The sequence below is a fragment of the Schistosoma haematobium genome, chromosome 4, assembly GCF_000699445.3.
Source record: "Schistosoma haematobium chromosome 4, whole genome shotgun sequence".
Classification (NCBI taxonomy): domain Eukaryota; kingdom Metazoa; phylum Platyhelminthes; class Trematoda; order Strigeidida; family Schistosomatidae; genus Schistosoma; species Schistosoma haematobium.
This window is the reverse complement of record NC_067199.1, coordinates 39,664,897-39,681,901: the sequence shown is the minus strand read 5'-3', so window position 1 is coordinate 39,681,901 and position 17,005 is coordinate 39,664,897. Positions and strand designations below refer to the sequence as shown.

The following is a 17,005-nucleotide window of genomic DNA, read 5'->3' as shown; positions in this document are numbered from 1 at the left end:
GAAAATATACCATACTATTGTGTCTATCTCTCTTGTCAATTTGACTTGTTCACAAAAATATCTATTATCTATAAATATACAATTTTCTCAATTGTCTTAATATCAGATAAGTGAAATAGATTAATAGAAATTTGTATATAACCGCCGTTTTAATTTCACCGTACCTATTTGAAAACACATGTTTTCAATATCGAAAAGACTGATACTGTAACATAAACTGAACATCATAGCAACACTTTATAGAGTAAATGATCATTGGTTTGAGCGAATATGTAAGTGCAAACTATCTAATTGGGGCAATGTGCTATTACTGTGACTAATGGTTGAAAACTTTAAGTGACAGTGCTGAAAACAGATTAAGAATGATGCTGTGTATTCATTTTGATCTTCCGCTAAATCTTGAGTAGTGATATTCTTTTATACATAACCCTTAAAACCATGTTATCTACTTCAAATGGATTGAATTATCTCGCTGTTGATATTTTGACTGAATTTCAAACAGTCTGAGTTTGCATATATGCATCATATATAGGTTATTTCGATAAAGACAATAATGACACATGTTACTATAGAATCGATGGGATGTGGCTGGGACGAGTTTCGTCCTATATGATGTTTCTACTGCTAGCCACATTCCACTTCCTGAACACGAACTTATCCTGACTACTACTGATACAATCACTATTTCGACTCCTGTGTTATTTATCTTGTTCATTTTATCTAGTCGTGAAGATTTGGTCTGAAAACTTGAGCTTACCCATAGTTGTGACAGATTCTACGTTAATTATGGCTGAATAACACTCCGATCAAAATTATTCTGAACGTGTATAACTGGAGTTAATAATGAATGTCAAGCCTTAAACGATATTAGTGTATTTCGCACCAGTTAACTGGAACCAGTTTGTTTAATTAGTGATATAGTTTCGTACCATTCATATAAAATGAAGACTTGTTCAAAAACTTAATTTCTAATCAAGAGATTACATATGTTCATTATATTCTGTTTATTAAGGTTTGGGCAAGCAAATAGTATCGTAGAAAAAAAACATATCAATCCCAACATAATGCATTAACATTCATGTTTAATGAAACCCAAGTTACGTTATATTGAATGATTACAACAGTAACTAAACTGTTTAAATAGTCACTTTACAACGAACGGCATTAAGTTTTCCGTTCAAAACTCCATTTACTTCAGTATTAATAATGAAAAGAATCATCAGTCTTACAAAAATATAGTTGGTAGATAAATTGACTTACAATGAGATTTATATTATTTTACGGATTAAATGGTCTTTCCGGGAAAAGTCCTCTGAATTTTATTATTAAACTCATTTTTCAGGAAAACTATTACAAATATTATTGTTGAATTGTGAAAAGTACCGTAAGGATGAAGTACACGTTTCATTTTTTACAATGTTTATTAGTGTGAGATGTAAACTACAAAAGTAAACAATCTTCACAAGGCTCATGTATAAAGTTATATAAACGCGGAATTCCTTCAAGATCCTATTATTTTAGATATTTGAACTATCTAATTGGCGGAGAAAAACCACAAGACGTTTACTTAACAATATATCCAGTTAGAAGGTAGTCAGAAACAGCATATACAAAAGTGTGAACGATTACCTCCTTCCAGTTTAAGTAGAACAAACAACTCATTTAATGCGCAGAAAATCGCCACATATCTCTTTAAGCTCTAGATTGAGCCTTTGACTGAACTAAAACGTTATAATCACAGCTTCCTTAAAGCGGGAAGAATATTACTCGACTGTTCCACTGCAATCAACTTTCAGGATTAAATTACTCAATGATTAGTAGTCAGTGTAGGAATAAGCGAATATTTAGTCATATTTTCATATGAACAGATGTATTTATTTGCAATTTTCTTAATATATTTATGCGGTTTGTGATGATTCACTTAATGTTTACAACATCAACAAGAATATCATCAGAAAGAGTGAATTCATAACCTGTGAAGTCGACAGTGTTAAAAGTGAGACAGTGGCTTAATGGTAAAGCAGGATTAGCAGTTCAATATCACAAACTGACCGATGTTTAAATTACGCATAAATGCAGGTAAACTCATTGATTTAATCTCGATGAGCTTACCGCGAGAACCAGATGATTTCGGTAATGGATGTCGTATGAATTAGTGGGTGCGCATTGCTTAAGATATCCAATCTAGGACGAAACAATAGTTCAATGCTTCCTAGTTCGCTAATGAAAGGAAGTACTGTAATTATACGTACGATAAGTGCACCAAGTTATAGTAAGTTATGTTTGTATATTTATTAGTACAGACATGTACAGAACATTCCACTTCCAACTATTTGGTTACAGGATTTACCTATTCAAACTAATTTCGTTTTGTAAGTTGGGGAATATTGCTAATCATCACACTGAAAATATGAATAGATATTTTGGTTAACGAGATGAGTTCGTTAATTACATTATGAGAAATATGCCTAATTTTCGATTTGTCTGACTCTTAAAGGATTAAAAAAGAAATATGAATTGAAAAACCGTCTCCTTCAACAGAACAAAGATTGATTGTCACCATTCGCATATGATGAGTTAAGGGATTTTAAAACTATTTACATTCTATACGTCGATTGTAACACATCAATTGACAAGCTTATGAATAGTCATATTCTTGGATGCCTTCGTCTGACATCGATTTTTCGTGTAATGAATTTAAAAACCAATAAACATTTAAAACTAGTATACTTTTCAATATTCACAGAATACTTTTCTTCTTTGGAAATATTCATAGATTTCATGCCTTTAATTAACTGGGGGGTAAAAAAAGACGCAATTCAACACAAATTAAGAAGCATGGTAAAGATGAAAATTTTTTTAAAAAATACTAATGATGAAAAGGTTACATATAATACTTATATATTTTCAATAGTCTGATAAAAAATATGATGTAGAAAAACAAAAATCAAACTTCATTCTTTTATCTCCTTCCAATTCTAAACCTCATCATTATGACTATCTCATCTCAGTAAGTGTAAATAATAAAAATAAAAAGTGATGAAAATTAATTCCGTTCACAAAGAAAGTATTATCGAAGAAAAATGCGCATGAAACCAAAACATACATACATTTTATAATTTTAAGAAAGTGAATTATTTTTTCGAACTATAACAGTACAATGAATGTCAATCATCGGTAATAACAGACGGGTACACAAATCAATGTATGTTAACCCCTAAAGTCAATTAAATCTAACAAGTTTCTACTGGAGAATAAATCCGAATGTGAACAATATCGATAGTGAATGAAAAAGAACAAATGCAAATAATAAAAAAGTTCGAATGAGTCAAATCAATGTACTATATTGAGAAGGTTCCAATGAAAACACTTTCATACTATCTCCTATATAAGTGACCGGGTAAAATGAAGTGAAAACAAAAAGGGGGAGAAATAACCCTAAATAAATAGATGGCGCTTCTTTAACCTACCATAACAGATAAATGTATATTTGAGATATTAAAAAGAAGGGAAAAAAGGTTCTTGTCCAAATAAATCATTAGTAGGTTGTGTGCTTCATAAAAGTTGATTATTTGGCGCTTTCTTTTTAAATGAAATAATAAAAAAACATGAAATAATTCAATTGAAACATTCAAAATAATTGTTGAAGGAATTATTTACTACTCGTTAATATACACATTATGTTTATGAATTGCATGAGAACAAGAAAGTGGTCATGTGAAAATAATAATATTATCATTGATTTGATTGTTGAAAGTACACACACATACACACAATGATACGATTACTTGGCGCCAAAAACTGAGCGAACAAAAGATAAAACATGGTTTTATTTCTTTGCATTCTAACTAGAATACCGCATTTGTTGTTGATTGTTTTACGAGAGAACACTGCATGTAAACATATTAATGATGGAATAGGAAGAAATTGATGTTTGAAAAAGAAAGAAAGAAAGAAAATAAGGAAATGTAGGAAATAAGCAGAAAAAAATATAACCTTAGAATAAATTTTTAATGAAAGAATACACATATGCTATTTTAATGTATACTTCATAGGAGTATCAATAGCTCAGTACGCTTTAAAAACATATGAGAAAACAAAATTTAAAAATGCTTCATTGATGATGATGACGATGATACTGATGCTGTCGGTGCTGTTGACGAAGTTAAAGCAGACAACATATTCATACAATTATTATTACTATTATTGAAAGGAAAATTTTGCAAAAACTCCATGAAATAAGCGGTTGGATTAGTACTACTGATATTAGTAGTAGCAACGCTGTTATTCTGACTACCAGATATTATTTGTCTTAATGAATCCGTATTATTAGTATGAATGTTACTGTTACGCATTAATGTTTGCAAAAACATTGACCAGTTATTAGCAAATACATTAGGATCAATTAGGCTATCAACCTTTAATTCAGTAGGAAGAGATGTTGTACTTGGTTGATGTTCTTGCCGTACTTGTTGTTGCTGAGTGATTTGATGGTGATGTATATGAGATGAATTCGGCAACGTTGATGCGGATGGTTGGATTAATGATGTAGGTGATGACGACGATGTTTGAAATATAGGCACTGGTGTTACAGTCTGATTTATTGGGAGAAATGATTTTCTGAATAATTCTGTTTGAGATTGATCATTATTGGTAGTATTAATATTGTCACTAGTGCTACTAGAATTATTTGTAGCCATGGCACTGAACAACGATGATAAAACATTTGGCGGTGGTATACATCCCGGTGGGAATAATGATAAGAATGAAGGAAGTAAATCAGATTTAGCAAATGCACTCGGAATGACTGAGGACTGTATAGTACTCCCAACACTACCACTGTTATTACCAGATATCAATCTATTATCTACCACTGATGTATTCCAATTACAATGAATGCTAGAAGTAGTAGGAGTACCCATAAGTTTTGAAATATTCGATTTATCTGAAGTGTTGCTATTGTCGACACTATTATTGCCAATATTGTTATTAGTATCGTTTATTAAAGACACCGGGTTTGTTACAGATGCTGTCTGTGAATGCGGGAGAGGTATTGATGGTAAGCCTCCGTTTGATGATGGTGGTGGTGATGATGACAATGATGATGATGAACTGACATCAACCAAGCATATACGTAAATGTCTTTCTGGCCAACGAAAAACTAACGGCAAATGCAATTCATTAGGATATGATAAACATGAAAATTGAAATTCCAACTGTTCCAGAAAATCGTCTGTCAATAAGATCTAGATAAATTTCAACAACAAAAAAATAACAAATAAAGAATAAAAATACAATTTGATATCAGTATTATTAAAAACCAAAATAACATAACACTGATAAAAGAGGAAATTAAAAAGAAAATAAGAGTGATCAAGGCAGCTCGTCATATCCCAGTATAAAGTTTCTCAGAAGCAAAAAACCCAGTTATTTTCCAGATCAAATAAATGCAGTTTGTTTATGGATTAAAATAACTCGTCTGTTTAATAAATTATTAAAACTGATAGAACACAAGTCGAATATGTATAACTTGATAATTGGAAGTTAATTGTCTTGTAAAATCTAGTTATCATTCAACGATTGTTTGAAGCTGATTACTACGTATAATGATACAGGATATCTTTTGCTGAGAACTTCTTACACCAGAACAAAATATAGAATTCATGAATGCCTGGTTCTCAACGAATTACATGAAAGGGAAGATGACTAGACTACCCAACACTTAAAAAGTGGCAACTCCAGTAAAAGAGGGGGATTTGAAGAAATGATTACAGATCAGTAAGTTATAACCAACTACGGGATTATAACTTCTTGTAAGTTAATACACTCCACTTATTGCATTAATTCTTAAGAATAACTACTTATTTTAAAAACAATTCATTTAAAATTTCTCTTACTTGTAACCATGGTCCACGGGCAACATAGGGTGTTTCTTCTGTAACAAAAGCTCCAGAAACACCAGATGGCACTAACGTAATAGCATGATCTGGATAATTTGCATTTAAAAATGTAAAATGTCTTCCATGACGTAGTCGATCATTCACTGCTAAAGGAAGCATTTCACCAGCTTCACGACATAAATGCACATCTAAATAATCGATAATCCGTGTTGGCATCATATCCAAACTTGCTGGAGAAAGTGATAAATGTGCTAAAGGTGTACATGGTGCAGAACCATCACCAGTAGTACTACTACTACCACCACCACCAGGTGTAAGATTCCCACCTTTAGGCTCAATACTGGTATCTATAAATTTATCTGTAATCATATTGGATATTGGTAGTTCTGAGTTGAATGTTCGAAAACCAAGCGCGCCGCCAACTACATTAGTCAGTTCTGTAGGTGAATTGACCAAAGTACTTCTGAATATTCCACCACCTGTAGATGAAGTATTAGCGCCGACTTTGTTTGTGCTTTGACGACCTACGTAAAGTTGAAAAAATGAATGAATTAAAACTAAGAGTGAATAAATAAGACAAAATCTCTGCATAAATCTTGAGTTTCCTGTTTGTATTTCTGCACTTCACATTTTTCTATAGAAAACTTAATTAAATAATATGTGATTATGGAAGATGTTTAAGCAAGTCCTTATACGGACGCAGGTAGTTGATATCTGCTGGTACATAATCAAAGAAGACAACTATGAATTACTTTTCGGCTATATATATAGCTATGATAATATACCTAGGTAGATAATATTAAAAATATCCAGGTTATGCATCTAACTAAAAACAAAAAGTTCATATAAAGTACACAAATGTGAACAACTCTTTGAAACGTGAATATGTAAAACATGTCTACAATGAACAGTGTACTAATAACTGATTCTGGATATTGTTGACTAATTACATGTAACACCTAATGATTTTAATTGAAATCATGAACGGATCAATGTCAGACCACTACTGAAAATCTGAAAACACTGAACGCCCGTTTCATCCAAGTATGAGACTCCTTAGCAATGCGCACCGACAATCCCGCACGCAAGCCTTGAACCCATAATCTTCGGTCTCACAGGAACGCCTAGCCTTTAGACAACCGAGCCGGCATCCAGTGGTGTTGGTTGATGTTAGACATTAAAACCGTTGGATTTCGACTGTGGTATAGAAGTTAAGCGTTCGTGAGAGACAGAAGGTCCTGTTTCCGGCTGATACCTAATGATTTATTTATTTATTATTCAATGAGAATAAATCAATGAAATTTATTTACCAACCATTAATTCATTTATGCATATGGTCTTAAGCCAAACTTTTGTCTAAGAAATAGCGATACTGTTAAGTAAACTAAATCGAAAAAGATGGAGTGAGGTTTGAGACTGTAATCAAGTAATGAACCCTAATTGACTGTTAAACTAAGCCGTGTTCATGGGTGTAACGCAATGGATTACGGTCCGCGCGATTATCGTAATGGTTATACAGAAGTACAGCTTAAGTAAATGGTTTCGTCGAAAAGAAAATTCTCTTCGTGGAATTCTCTTTTTCTTATAGGAATGGTTAAGAACTAAACGTAAAGGTTCAGGTGCACTTACACTGTTCCAATTTTAAAATAATCTTATACCTTTTTGCTCCGCAAATTTTTTTTCTTGTCAAATTACATTGCCTAATAACAAAGCTTTCAACAACAACTGAAACTGATATCATTCCAACCATTATAGAATTCATCTTAACGCCATCTGGAACCCTTTAGGATTACTGCCGTTTCAGAGCAAAACCCCTATGGATGATACTCCGTCATCAATAGAAATTAATACGATTATCAGACAAATCAAGAATGGCAAAGAAGCAGGACAAGATAGAACACTAGCTGAACCACCGAAGTAATATATGGAGGTAACTGTAAAAATGACTCTTTTTCTATTTAAAAAGGTTTGGGACGAAAAGACAAAAGAGAATGGAATGAGATACTTCACCAAGATATCAAAAAAATCTTATTAAATGTGAGGAATACAAAGGCATTACGTTGCTATTGGTACTATACGAAGCTTTCAACAGTGTTAATCAACCAAACGAAAAATTCAGTAGACGTTCAACTTCGATATTAACAAGCTAGACTTCATAACGACTGATCGTACACCGACCAAAATACGATAATGAGGATGATTGTTGAACAATCAACTGAATGGAACTGGCTATGTCCCAACTTCTCTGGAAGGGGACAGTACACTGTGCTTGGAAGAAAGTGTTCAGAGTCTCTGCTGTCTCATGAAGGTGTACCACAAGGAGCTGTTTTTTCACCTCTTCTTTTCTCTTTTTTTCTGCATGATCTGCCATCTTCCACAGAAAACACTTTTTTGAAATATGCGGATGATCTTACTGTATGTATACCTATCTCTTCCTCTTTACATCCCATAGAAATGAATGAGTTTTTGTCTCGTATTGATTGTTGGTCTGTTGGTAATGGTCTCATACTTAATCCGTCTAAATGTCAAGCTGTTAACTTTAGCATGAGACATGAACGGCATCTAAACACCATTTTGAGATCCCATAATGCTTGTACCATCGGAGACTCTTTGATATGCACAGTTTCGAAGGTCAATTATCTTGGTGTCACCTTTTCCTCTGATCTGTCTTGGTCTTCCCACGTTTTATTGTTATCAAAGAAGGTTTTCCGTCTGACCTACTACATAAAGAGATTGCATGTTCTTGGGATTACTCGTCATTTACTCTTACAATTTGTCAATTCTTGCATATTACCTATTATTATGCTTTACTGTTCTCCATTATTCTTTCCCGGGCTTTTGAGAAAAGACTTTGCTGTATTGCGAAGAGTGCTGAAGGTAGTTAGCAAGTTGTGTGGTGAATCTTTCGAGGTCATAATTAATATGGTTGTGGATAGACATCTAAAGTCATGCAAACTCCTGGCAGGTGTTATTTTATCAGGTACTAACCTTCCACTTCACTCTTGTCTTTCTCCTTGTATATCTTCTGGTAGAACGAGACGTAATTACATTAAAATCCATGCACGCAAGCAAAAGTATAAAAGTTCTACAATACCTTACCTAGCAAATATACTCTGTGACGAACAGGTTGTGAGAGTTAACCTAGTCAATAACCTGCATTCTTAACATGTCTTTACTTTTAAAAGTTGTACATTTTTTCCGTTTTTTTTAAAAAAAAATTTTTTATTTTATTTTATTGTATTTGTTACTGTGTTTTTTTTGTTGCTGTGTAAGTAACTTGTTGAAATACCCTGTGCTGAGAATTCTATATTGTACCAAAATATAATATTGAATAAAGCCATTAATAATAATAAATTCATAATAACTTATCAGAAAAGCTTTCTAAACGAAAGACAAAATGGAATTGAGTGGATTAACATACAATAATACTCAAGGTAAGTTAAACTTACTCATAGGTGATTGGTTAAACTGATTGATAGGTCCTACCCGATTACACCAGGCAGAAAAACCACCAGGTGCACTGATAGTTTGTCCATCGATTACATTTCGATTTCCTAATGAATGCGGAAAACAATCTGAAGTTAAATGTCCGGAGCTCAACCTATTGCTTAAAGAAACACGAGATTTTGGTTCAAAACGAGAAATTTTTAGTGAATTAGGTTCAGCAGACACTGAAGCTAAAGCACTAGTAGATGAATTGATGTAACTTTCTGCTGTCAACTTCTGCAATGTCTCGTCGCCACCCCCGTTACCACCACCGCCAACAACATCTATAAATTCATCATCTTCAATTCGTTTTTTTACTGCAAACGACACCAATGTATCATCTGTGTCCATGGCCACAGTTTTAGATCCAATATCAGTATCTGATTTGTGGGTATTATAATCAGTTGAAGGGTTATGAAACAATACAGCCTTGGATCCAGACTGAACTTCTGATTTAGAATACAGACAACTAGTTGAAGATGAATCACGTTTCTGTGTTTGACGACGTAATCGACGAGATTCCACTTCACCTGGTAGTAGCTCACCTAAAGTGACCATAGTTATAGGTGCCCAAGCAAAATAGGATATTGTGACACCAGATAAATTCGAACCTTCACGTTTTAATTTATCATTGATATAATCCACTAAATTTGGTTGCATTTCAAAAATATTTAAATTTCTTCTCATATCGGTGACAAGAAGACCACCACCAGTTTCTAGTGAACAACTCATTAATTCGGCAACATGAGAACCAGTCCAACGTTGAACCAAACGCAGTTCCTCATCGCAAAGACCAACCAACTAAATAAAAAACATAAAACTTAAATTTAATCTTAAGAAGCATAACTGATAGTGAAAAGTAATTTATGAATAAGCGGTCTAGATGATAGCTTGACAGGTTAATTGTTTGGATTACTATCAGAAAATGTCAAAAATACTGTGTTGAAATAAACAACTAGTTGACCATCTATTATTTTAAATAATGTGCATTTTAAAATAATCATATTGCATACTGTCCAAAGTGTTTTATGAAAAATATTTACGAATTCAGAGAGCCTCCATCGAACTAATATGTCATTTTTGTTATTATACTGACGACTTTAAGACAAAACACAACATTAGAGGATTATAACTAATTAACGACCACTAAACCAATTAGATTTCAAGGGACCACCAAATGATCGTTATGGAGTTAGATGTAGGTAACGGAAGTCATTATTCACTAGTGTATACGTGAAAAAAATGAACCAGTCATGACATGCTTCACGCAGTCATTTTATAAATATAGATAAGTAGGTAGGTAGATAGATATAGATAGATAAATATTAAGAAGACTATTAACAATAATTTTAATCAAATCATAGTGATAATATTAAAATACGTTTAGGTTTATGCAGTCAAGTGAGTCATAAATTACTGAAACCGGTAGTGTGGGATTCAAACCCGCAAGCAGATATTCGAAAATCGGGTTTTAACAATTAATTCACCGTTTTGCTTGGTAGAAGTTAAGCTACCCACTAACTGGATGTCAAATTATATGTAGCAAAAAATTTAGATTGTGTTACCATTCAAACTAATTGTTTTAGCGGAATAGATAGTGACATAATTTATTTATCATACTAACTTAGCTTATACCAAGTTTATACAGTAATATTTCATATAGACTTTTTAGACTGACAATTTGTATTATACGCCGCTGATCGAATAGTGAATATTTTCGGACTCCTAGACAAAGTCAAGTTAAAATTCTGTACTTTAACTGACAAAGGCCTATAATAGGCATTTGGTTGTTTTGACCAAACAAAATTCAATCCTCCTAGTTTATTTAGTCCTTACAGAAATCACAAAATGTCAGTCGTAAAGATCATTTCACTACCTAGATACTATGTTGAAATTCACTCAATCATTTTTCCAACTTCAGTTTATTTCCGAGATACAGTGCGACTGTCCATCATGATGGAAGTTAATAATGAGGACAGATTCACTTTCCTCTCGTAGCCTGATTTATTTACTTGATATTGTATGACTGACTGAATGGTATAGCGCTTACCGCGTGACTAAATTAATTACTGTATAACGTGTGGATATGTACTGCTGAGTTTCAAAACATGTTGATTCGTTTGTTGACATATATTTATGATTATAAGAAGACCACCTTTATTTATTATTCATCAGACCATGTTGAAAACGAACTGAAATCTGGTCATTCAAGAGATAATTTTATCTTTAATGTGATGTTCATGACTTAAAATCTATACACATAAACAATCAACCATATACCCATACATGGTAGATTTCAATTTTGTTTTTTTCAGTCAGTGTTTCTGTATACTGAATAACAATAATAATTCATAATATACCACACCTCGACTAACCTACCTACCTGACATAAAATGAAGGTGGGTATCAATTCTAAACGGTCACACAAACAGAATTACGTATACTGCTGTCGAAAGTTTAAAATTTATGAAACGAATACAATTTATTAAAAAGGACCAACAAATAAATTTGGTCTAGTATGTAAATATATTTATAGTAATTATCATAATCAGTTGCAGTTCACGTACACAGAAATTGTCTGTGGTTGTTCCGTAGAAGGGAATGGTGATAAAAACACGGATGACCTTGGACCCAGTCTCGTTTAATGAGAAATTAAATCAATACAGAGTGTCGCTGAATATGTGGAATTCTTTTTTAAGAAATACAGTCGACTATGATCTTTATATTTAAAAATGTTTGAGTATTCGGAAAATAAAAGTGAGTCCTACGGTTAATTTTGTAATGAATGGATAAAGGTAGTTATCAACTGGATACTTTTGTGCTTCTATATCATAATTTCATACTGTCTAATTGCATTTCATCAAATTTATTGAGAATAACAACATTGAAGTTTAAGACTAAAGGTTAAAAATAGCTAAAAAGAAATTCGTTAAAAGACTAAACTTACTAAATTTCTACCAAATACAATAATGTGAAAATAAAGATTTTATTCGCAACATGATTAGTTAAATGGTAACGTCCTAAACCGTGAAACAAGGCGATGAGCGTTCGAATCTTATGAGCAGAATCGCCTCTCTCAAATACACCCTACCTTAAACCAGTAAAAATAGAATAATGATCAATTTAAAAGTGGTTAAACTCATGGTGTACAAAAAATGGGAAAGTATTTATACAAACATATGTTGTAGAAAACTAATTACTTTACACACTTTAACATTATTTGTTTTGTAAAATCCAATAATGCTACTTAAGACCATCTACTCCTTTAGTCGTTCGACAATTGTACTATTTTTAACCGAATTTTCACTTACTCTAGTATACATTTGCGCTACTATTATTAGAAAGTAAAATTCATAAGAATTACAAAGAAAAGTAATAACCTGTAAAAATTGAACATAACCATATGGTGTAGTGATTTTCTTCAGTTGAGGATCTTCTACCAGTAGCATATGATGAATACGTGATGAATTTGTTGAATTAGTTGTTAGTTTATCCTTAGTTTCATTCTGGCCAACTGCATCATTCGAGTTGTTATTATTGACAGCGGCTAGAGCAGCTGCGACCATGGATGCATAAGTCGAAGGATTGGTTAATGCGGATAAAGCAGCCGATGAAGATCCCATACCTGTTTTAGCACTGTTTGCAGCTAATATGGAAGCCGCAGTTGCTGCAGCCGCCATTGCAATGGATTTTCTTGCATTTTCCAACTCTTTCACATTCGTTTCTTTATCCGTCTGTTGTTGCTGGTGGTGATGATGCCGTCGTCGTTTTTCCGACTGTTGAGATGAAAAATTAGGCTGCTTATCTAAAGACGTAGGCCATGGAATATGATCGCCTGCCATTAATTGAGCTTGTGAATAGAAAACATAACGTGCTAAGCTTTGTAGTAAATGCGCTGGCCATGTTGGTGGATTTGTTTCACCTGCTTCACGTTTCACTCGAAATGTTAACTCGAAACCGAAACCACTTGGCCCGTCAGTTGAATGACAATGGCTACAATTCATATATATATATATATATATAGTAGAAATTAACAAACAAAAATCTTTTATTATGGAAAAGTAAAATGGAATTTTTTCCACATTATGATGCAGAAAACAAACTAGGAAAATTATGGTGGAAAGGAGAAATTAGGACAGTCAGTCGGTTGGATGTAACGTAAAAACTGAAACATGTGTGTGAACTGGTTATTGGACAGCATGGTTGTTTACACGTTGACGGGTTTCAGATTCCTAGGTAGTTTACGTAAAGTGTTTACGGAACGCCAAAATGAAATAAACAAGGTGTGTGGTATGTCTTTCATATTAATACATGACAAAATATAAGATGCGGTTGTAATGAAAACACTTGAAAATGTATGATAATCCTCAGATTATTTTTAAGAAATAGATATTCAGAGTTTGATAGTGACTTGTTCGACGACGACCAACCTAAATTTCTGACGTTATTTTGAGTAATCAATTGTTCTGATATTTACATAAGCACAATAAAACTAGTGGATTAAAATACCATATATACCAGTAATCAAATTCTATATCACACTGGAACCATTTTAATGTCTCAATGAGTTTAAAGAGGTAAATACACCTTATGGAAGCTCTTTGCCTGAAAACTACTGATACAGGTCAGTACTGACGAATTGACTCATTGATTTTAACGTTTGTCACAAAAAATGTGAGCTTTACATCTATTACAAAGAGAGTGGGTAGTGTAGATCACTGGAAAGTTGAAAGGACTAGATCTTTAGAATACTTCTGAGTTTTTAATGTTTCTCTTACTACGATTGATTCATGACGGAACACTACCTGACAATTTATAACATTCATAGCTAATTAGAATTTATTGGAAAAAATGAATCAGTCATATGGAAAAATTCCTGGTATCAATAAACTTAGAGTTGATTCTTTGATATCTCCTGGTAATTAATGTATTGCTAGATGATGGAACTAAACTTGTTACTGGAAGATCATGAGATATATCCCAATAAACCACCAAAAGTTCATTTGTATTACGTACCTTTGCACAATTTTATTCTATCATTACTTAAAGCTAACTTCCCCTATTGAAAGTCAATAAATGATATCAAGTAGCAGAGTATGTAAGTTGTGGCAATAATAGGTAAATAAGTACAACAATTCACTTACGTCATACTCTTTTGTAGTGTTCTGATCTAAGCATCTACACTTTTAAACAATTTTTAGTTCAAAAATCATTCCACAACAGTGTGTTATGTTGGTTACGTAATAATGATAACCATAATTAAATGAGTCTTACAGATGGTAAACTATAATACTGCTATACGGTTACTATTTCCATGAAAACCAAAGAGTCGGAGTCCCGGTTCTGTAACCTAGATACGCCGCCAGTGCAGCAGAATAAACTTCAGTCAGAATCACCAGTACTATTGTCAATTATGATGAAGAACATGTTTCTTTGAAACTCGCAAAGAAATAAACGAAGCAAAAAAGTACTAATAAACTCACCCATGCAACCTCGAGTCACCATACAAATCTGATAAACCGTTAGTTACGTAATGCCAGTGAGGAGGGCTTTGCAGTTCAGCTGATCCTGGATTTGCATACATATTGATAAAATCCAAAGGATCTGGTCCACCCATCCAGAACTTTCGAACAGCTGTTACTTGCAGTGGAGTAGGTTGATCAGGATACAACAGTCGACAAGCTGCATAAATAGCTTTTAAGCCTAAGGCATGCTCTTCTTTAGCAGATGGAACACTGCCTAAATTAGGAGCAGTCCCTGAACTTAAAACTGGTCCAAAAGCACTATTCGACATTTTTATTTGGTAATAATGAGTATTAGTACATTTTTCTTCTAAAATAGAAATAAGAAACCGGACCTGAGTTATATATATTCAACTAATTACACACAAACTTACAACCCTCTAGTTATCAAAGGCATCCTCTTTGAAACAAACATGTGCACATTGACATTTAATAAGACATAACCAAGTTTAGATGGGGAAACCCTGAAAACATATCGTTACGCAACTTAGTCGTGAATCAACTACACTTTAAAAGCTATTTGTACTACACAGCAGATTTGTACAAAGTATGTACAGAAAGATACGAAACTATAAACTAACTCATGAGTGCTTAAACTATTCAGCAACAATTCAACCTTAAATATATACCTATGTGTTGGAAACAAATCAACATTCAGGTTAAACTACGGATTTTGTGATACATACGTGATTTACTTAAATATTTAAACTTACTGAAATCATTCAACTCAAAAAATCAACTATGGTGTATGCACAGGATCATGAGCAGTAACCCACTTCGTCGTAGTCGAGATACTGATATTATAAACAAAGATGGAATTTTTAAGGTGAATAGGAACTGAAGGTAATCAAGAAAATTGATACGAACACCTTATACATAAGGCCAGTCATGCAATGCAAAAATAAGCAAGAACTGTAGATTAAACTAAACAACAACATTCGGAAACATATAGCAGTCTTTCAAAATAGTAAAAGACTGAGTCGAACACAAGTAGTCTGAAGGTCATAAGGGTTATTTCAAGTCCTTAAAGCCGGATAAAGGAGAAGGGTTGGGTATGTGCCTACCAAACCCACCTCACTAAATACAAAGTCGTTGGAAAAACGCTAACCAGACTCAACCAACTAACTCACACTCCCCACTAGTAGTTGAAGGATCTTGATATAGAAGAGTTATGAAGCTTCAGGAAAAATCCCGAGATTCTTTGAAGGCCATGGAAACGGTGTTCCTTCTGACGACCAGAATAACAATTAATATAGGGACACGGAATGTCTGGACAAAGTGAGAGGCTAAGAGGACCATTCAAATGGTGGCAGAAGTGAGAAGATACAACCTGATCTTCATTGGGATAGGTGATTCCCAACGAACACAATCGGAGCAAAACAAACCAACTCCAGGACAGATGTTATATTCTAAACATGAGGAAGAAAATACCCACACACGCATGAAATTGTTCTGACGCTGTCCAAAGAAGCATGAGAATTGCTGACTGGATTGGTTGAAAACTCACGGCTCTAGGATCACCAAAGCATCCGTTGAACTAAAGAGGGGAAGTATTACGACGAATGTCGTCAAGTGCTACGCACCAACCAATAACAGTTTAGTGGCACGTTGAACGGACTTCGATTTGATAGAATGATGATGTCAACGAAATAAACACGCCATCCACTCTCATTTATAATAGTCGATTTAATTCGCGTCAGGGAATAACGGAATAAAATAGGTCAAATACGAGGATGAATTTTGAAAACGTATATCTATCTGATAAACTCGTTGGCCGGGATAGACAATCAGAGGAATGAAGTGGGATTTATGTGCTCTCAACATGGTCATAGGAGGCAGCATTTTACCCGCAAACGGACACATAAAGCTACATATGTTTCACCTGAACACGTTACAGAAAACCAGATCGATCACGTCTGCGTGAACAAAAAATTCGGAAGCTCAACCGAAGAAGTAGGGATAAAGAGAGAAGCTGATATAACTTTATATCACCACATGGTAATAGACAAACTGGAACATAAGCCAAAGGCGTATTGGACAAATGAGCAAGCAACACCGGAAAATTTTAATACCGCCTTCCTTCAAAATGCTAACAAA

General features: G+C 33.6%; 1 protein-coding gene across 1 annotated transcript; it reads right to left on the bottom strand.

The window, feature by feature from the left end:
• Nucleotides 1-2,869: 2,869 nt before the first annotated feature.
• MS3_00010977 (uncharacterized protein) lies at nucleotides 2,870-15,219 on the bottom strand. Its single transcript, XM_051219388.1, has 5 exons — nucleotides 14,870-15,219; nucleotides 12,767-13,379; nucleotides 9,350-10,187; nucleotides 5,898-6,424; nucleotides 2,870-5,246 (listed from the first exon to the last, which is right to left on the bottom strand). The coding sequence occupies exons 1-5, from the start codon at nucleotides 15,178-15,180 to the stop codon at nucleotides 4,104-4,106; spliced, it is 3,432 nt and encodes a 1,143-aa protein (XP_051066978.1). The 5' UTR covers nucleotides 15,181-15,219; the 3' UTR covers nucleotides 2,870-4,103.
• Between the last annotated feature and the right edge of the window lie 1,786 nt (nucleotides 15,220-17,005).

Excerpts from the sequence above, each read along its gene's own strand:
- MS3_00010977 (XM_051219388.1), bottom strand. The coding sequence starts at position 15,180 with ATGTCGAATAGTGCTTTTGGACCAGTTTTAAGTTCAGGGACTGCTCCT. Across the intron at positions 10,188-12,766 it reads GTTATGTTCAATTTTTACAG|TTGGTTGGTCTTTGCGATGA; the intron begins GTTATTACTTTT and ends TTTTTTATTTAG. Across the intron at positions 5,247-5,897 it reads CCCGTGGACCATGGTTACAA|ATCTTATTGACAGACGATTT; the intron begins GTAAGAGAAATT and ends AAATTTATCTAG.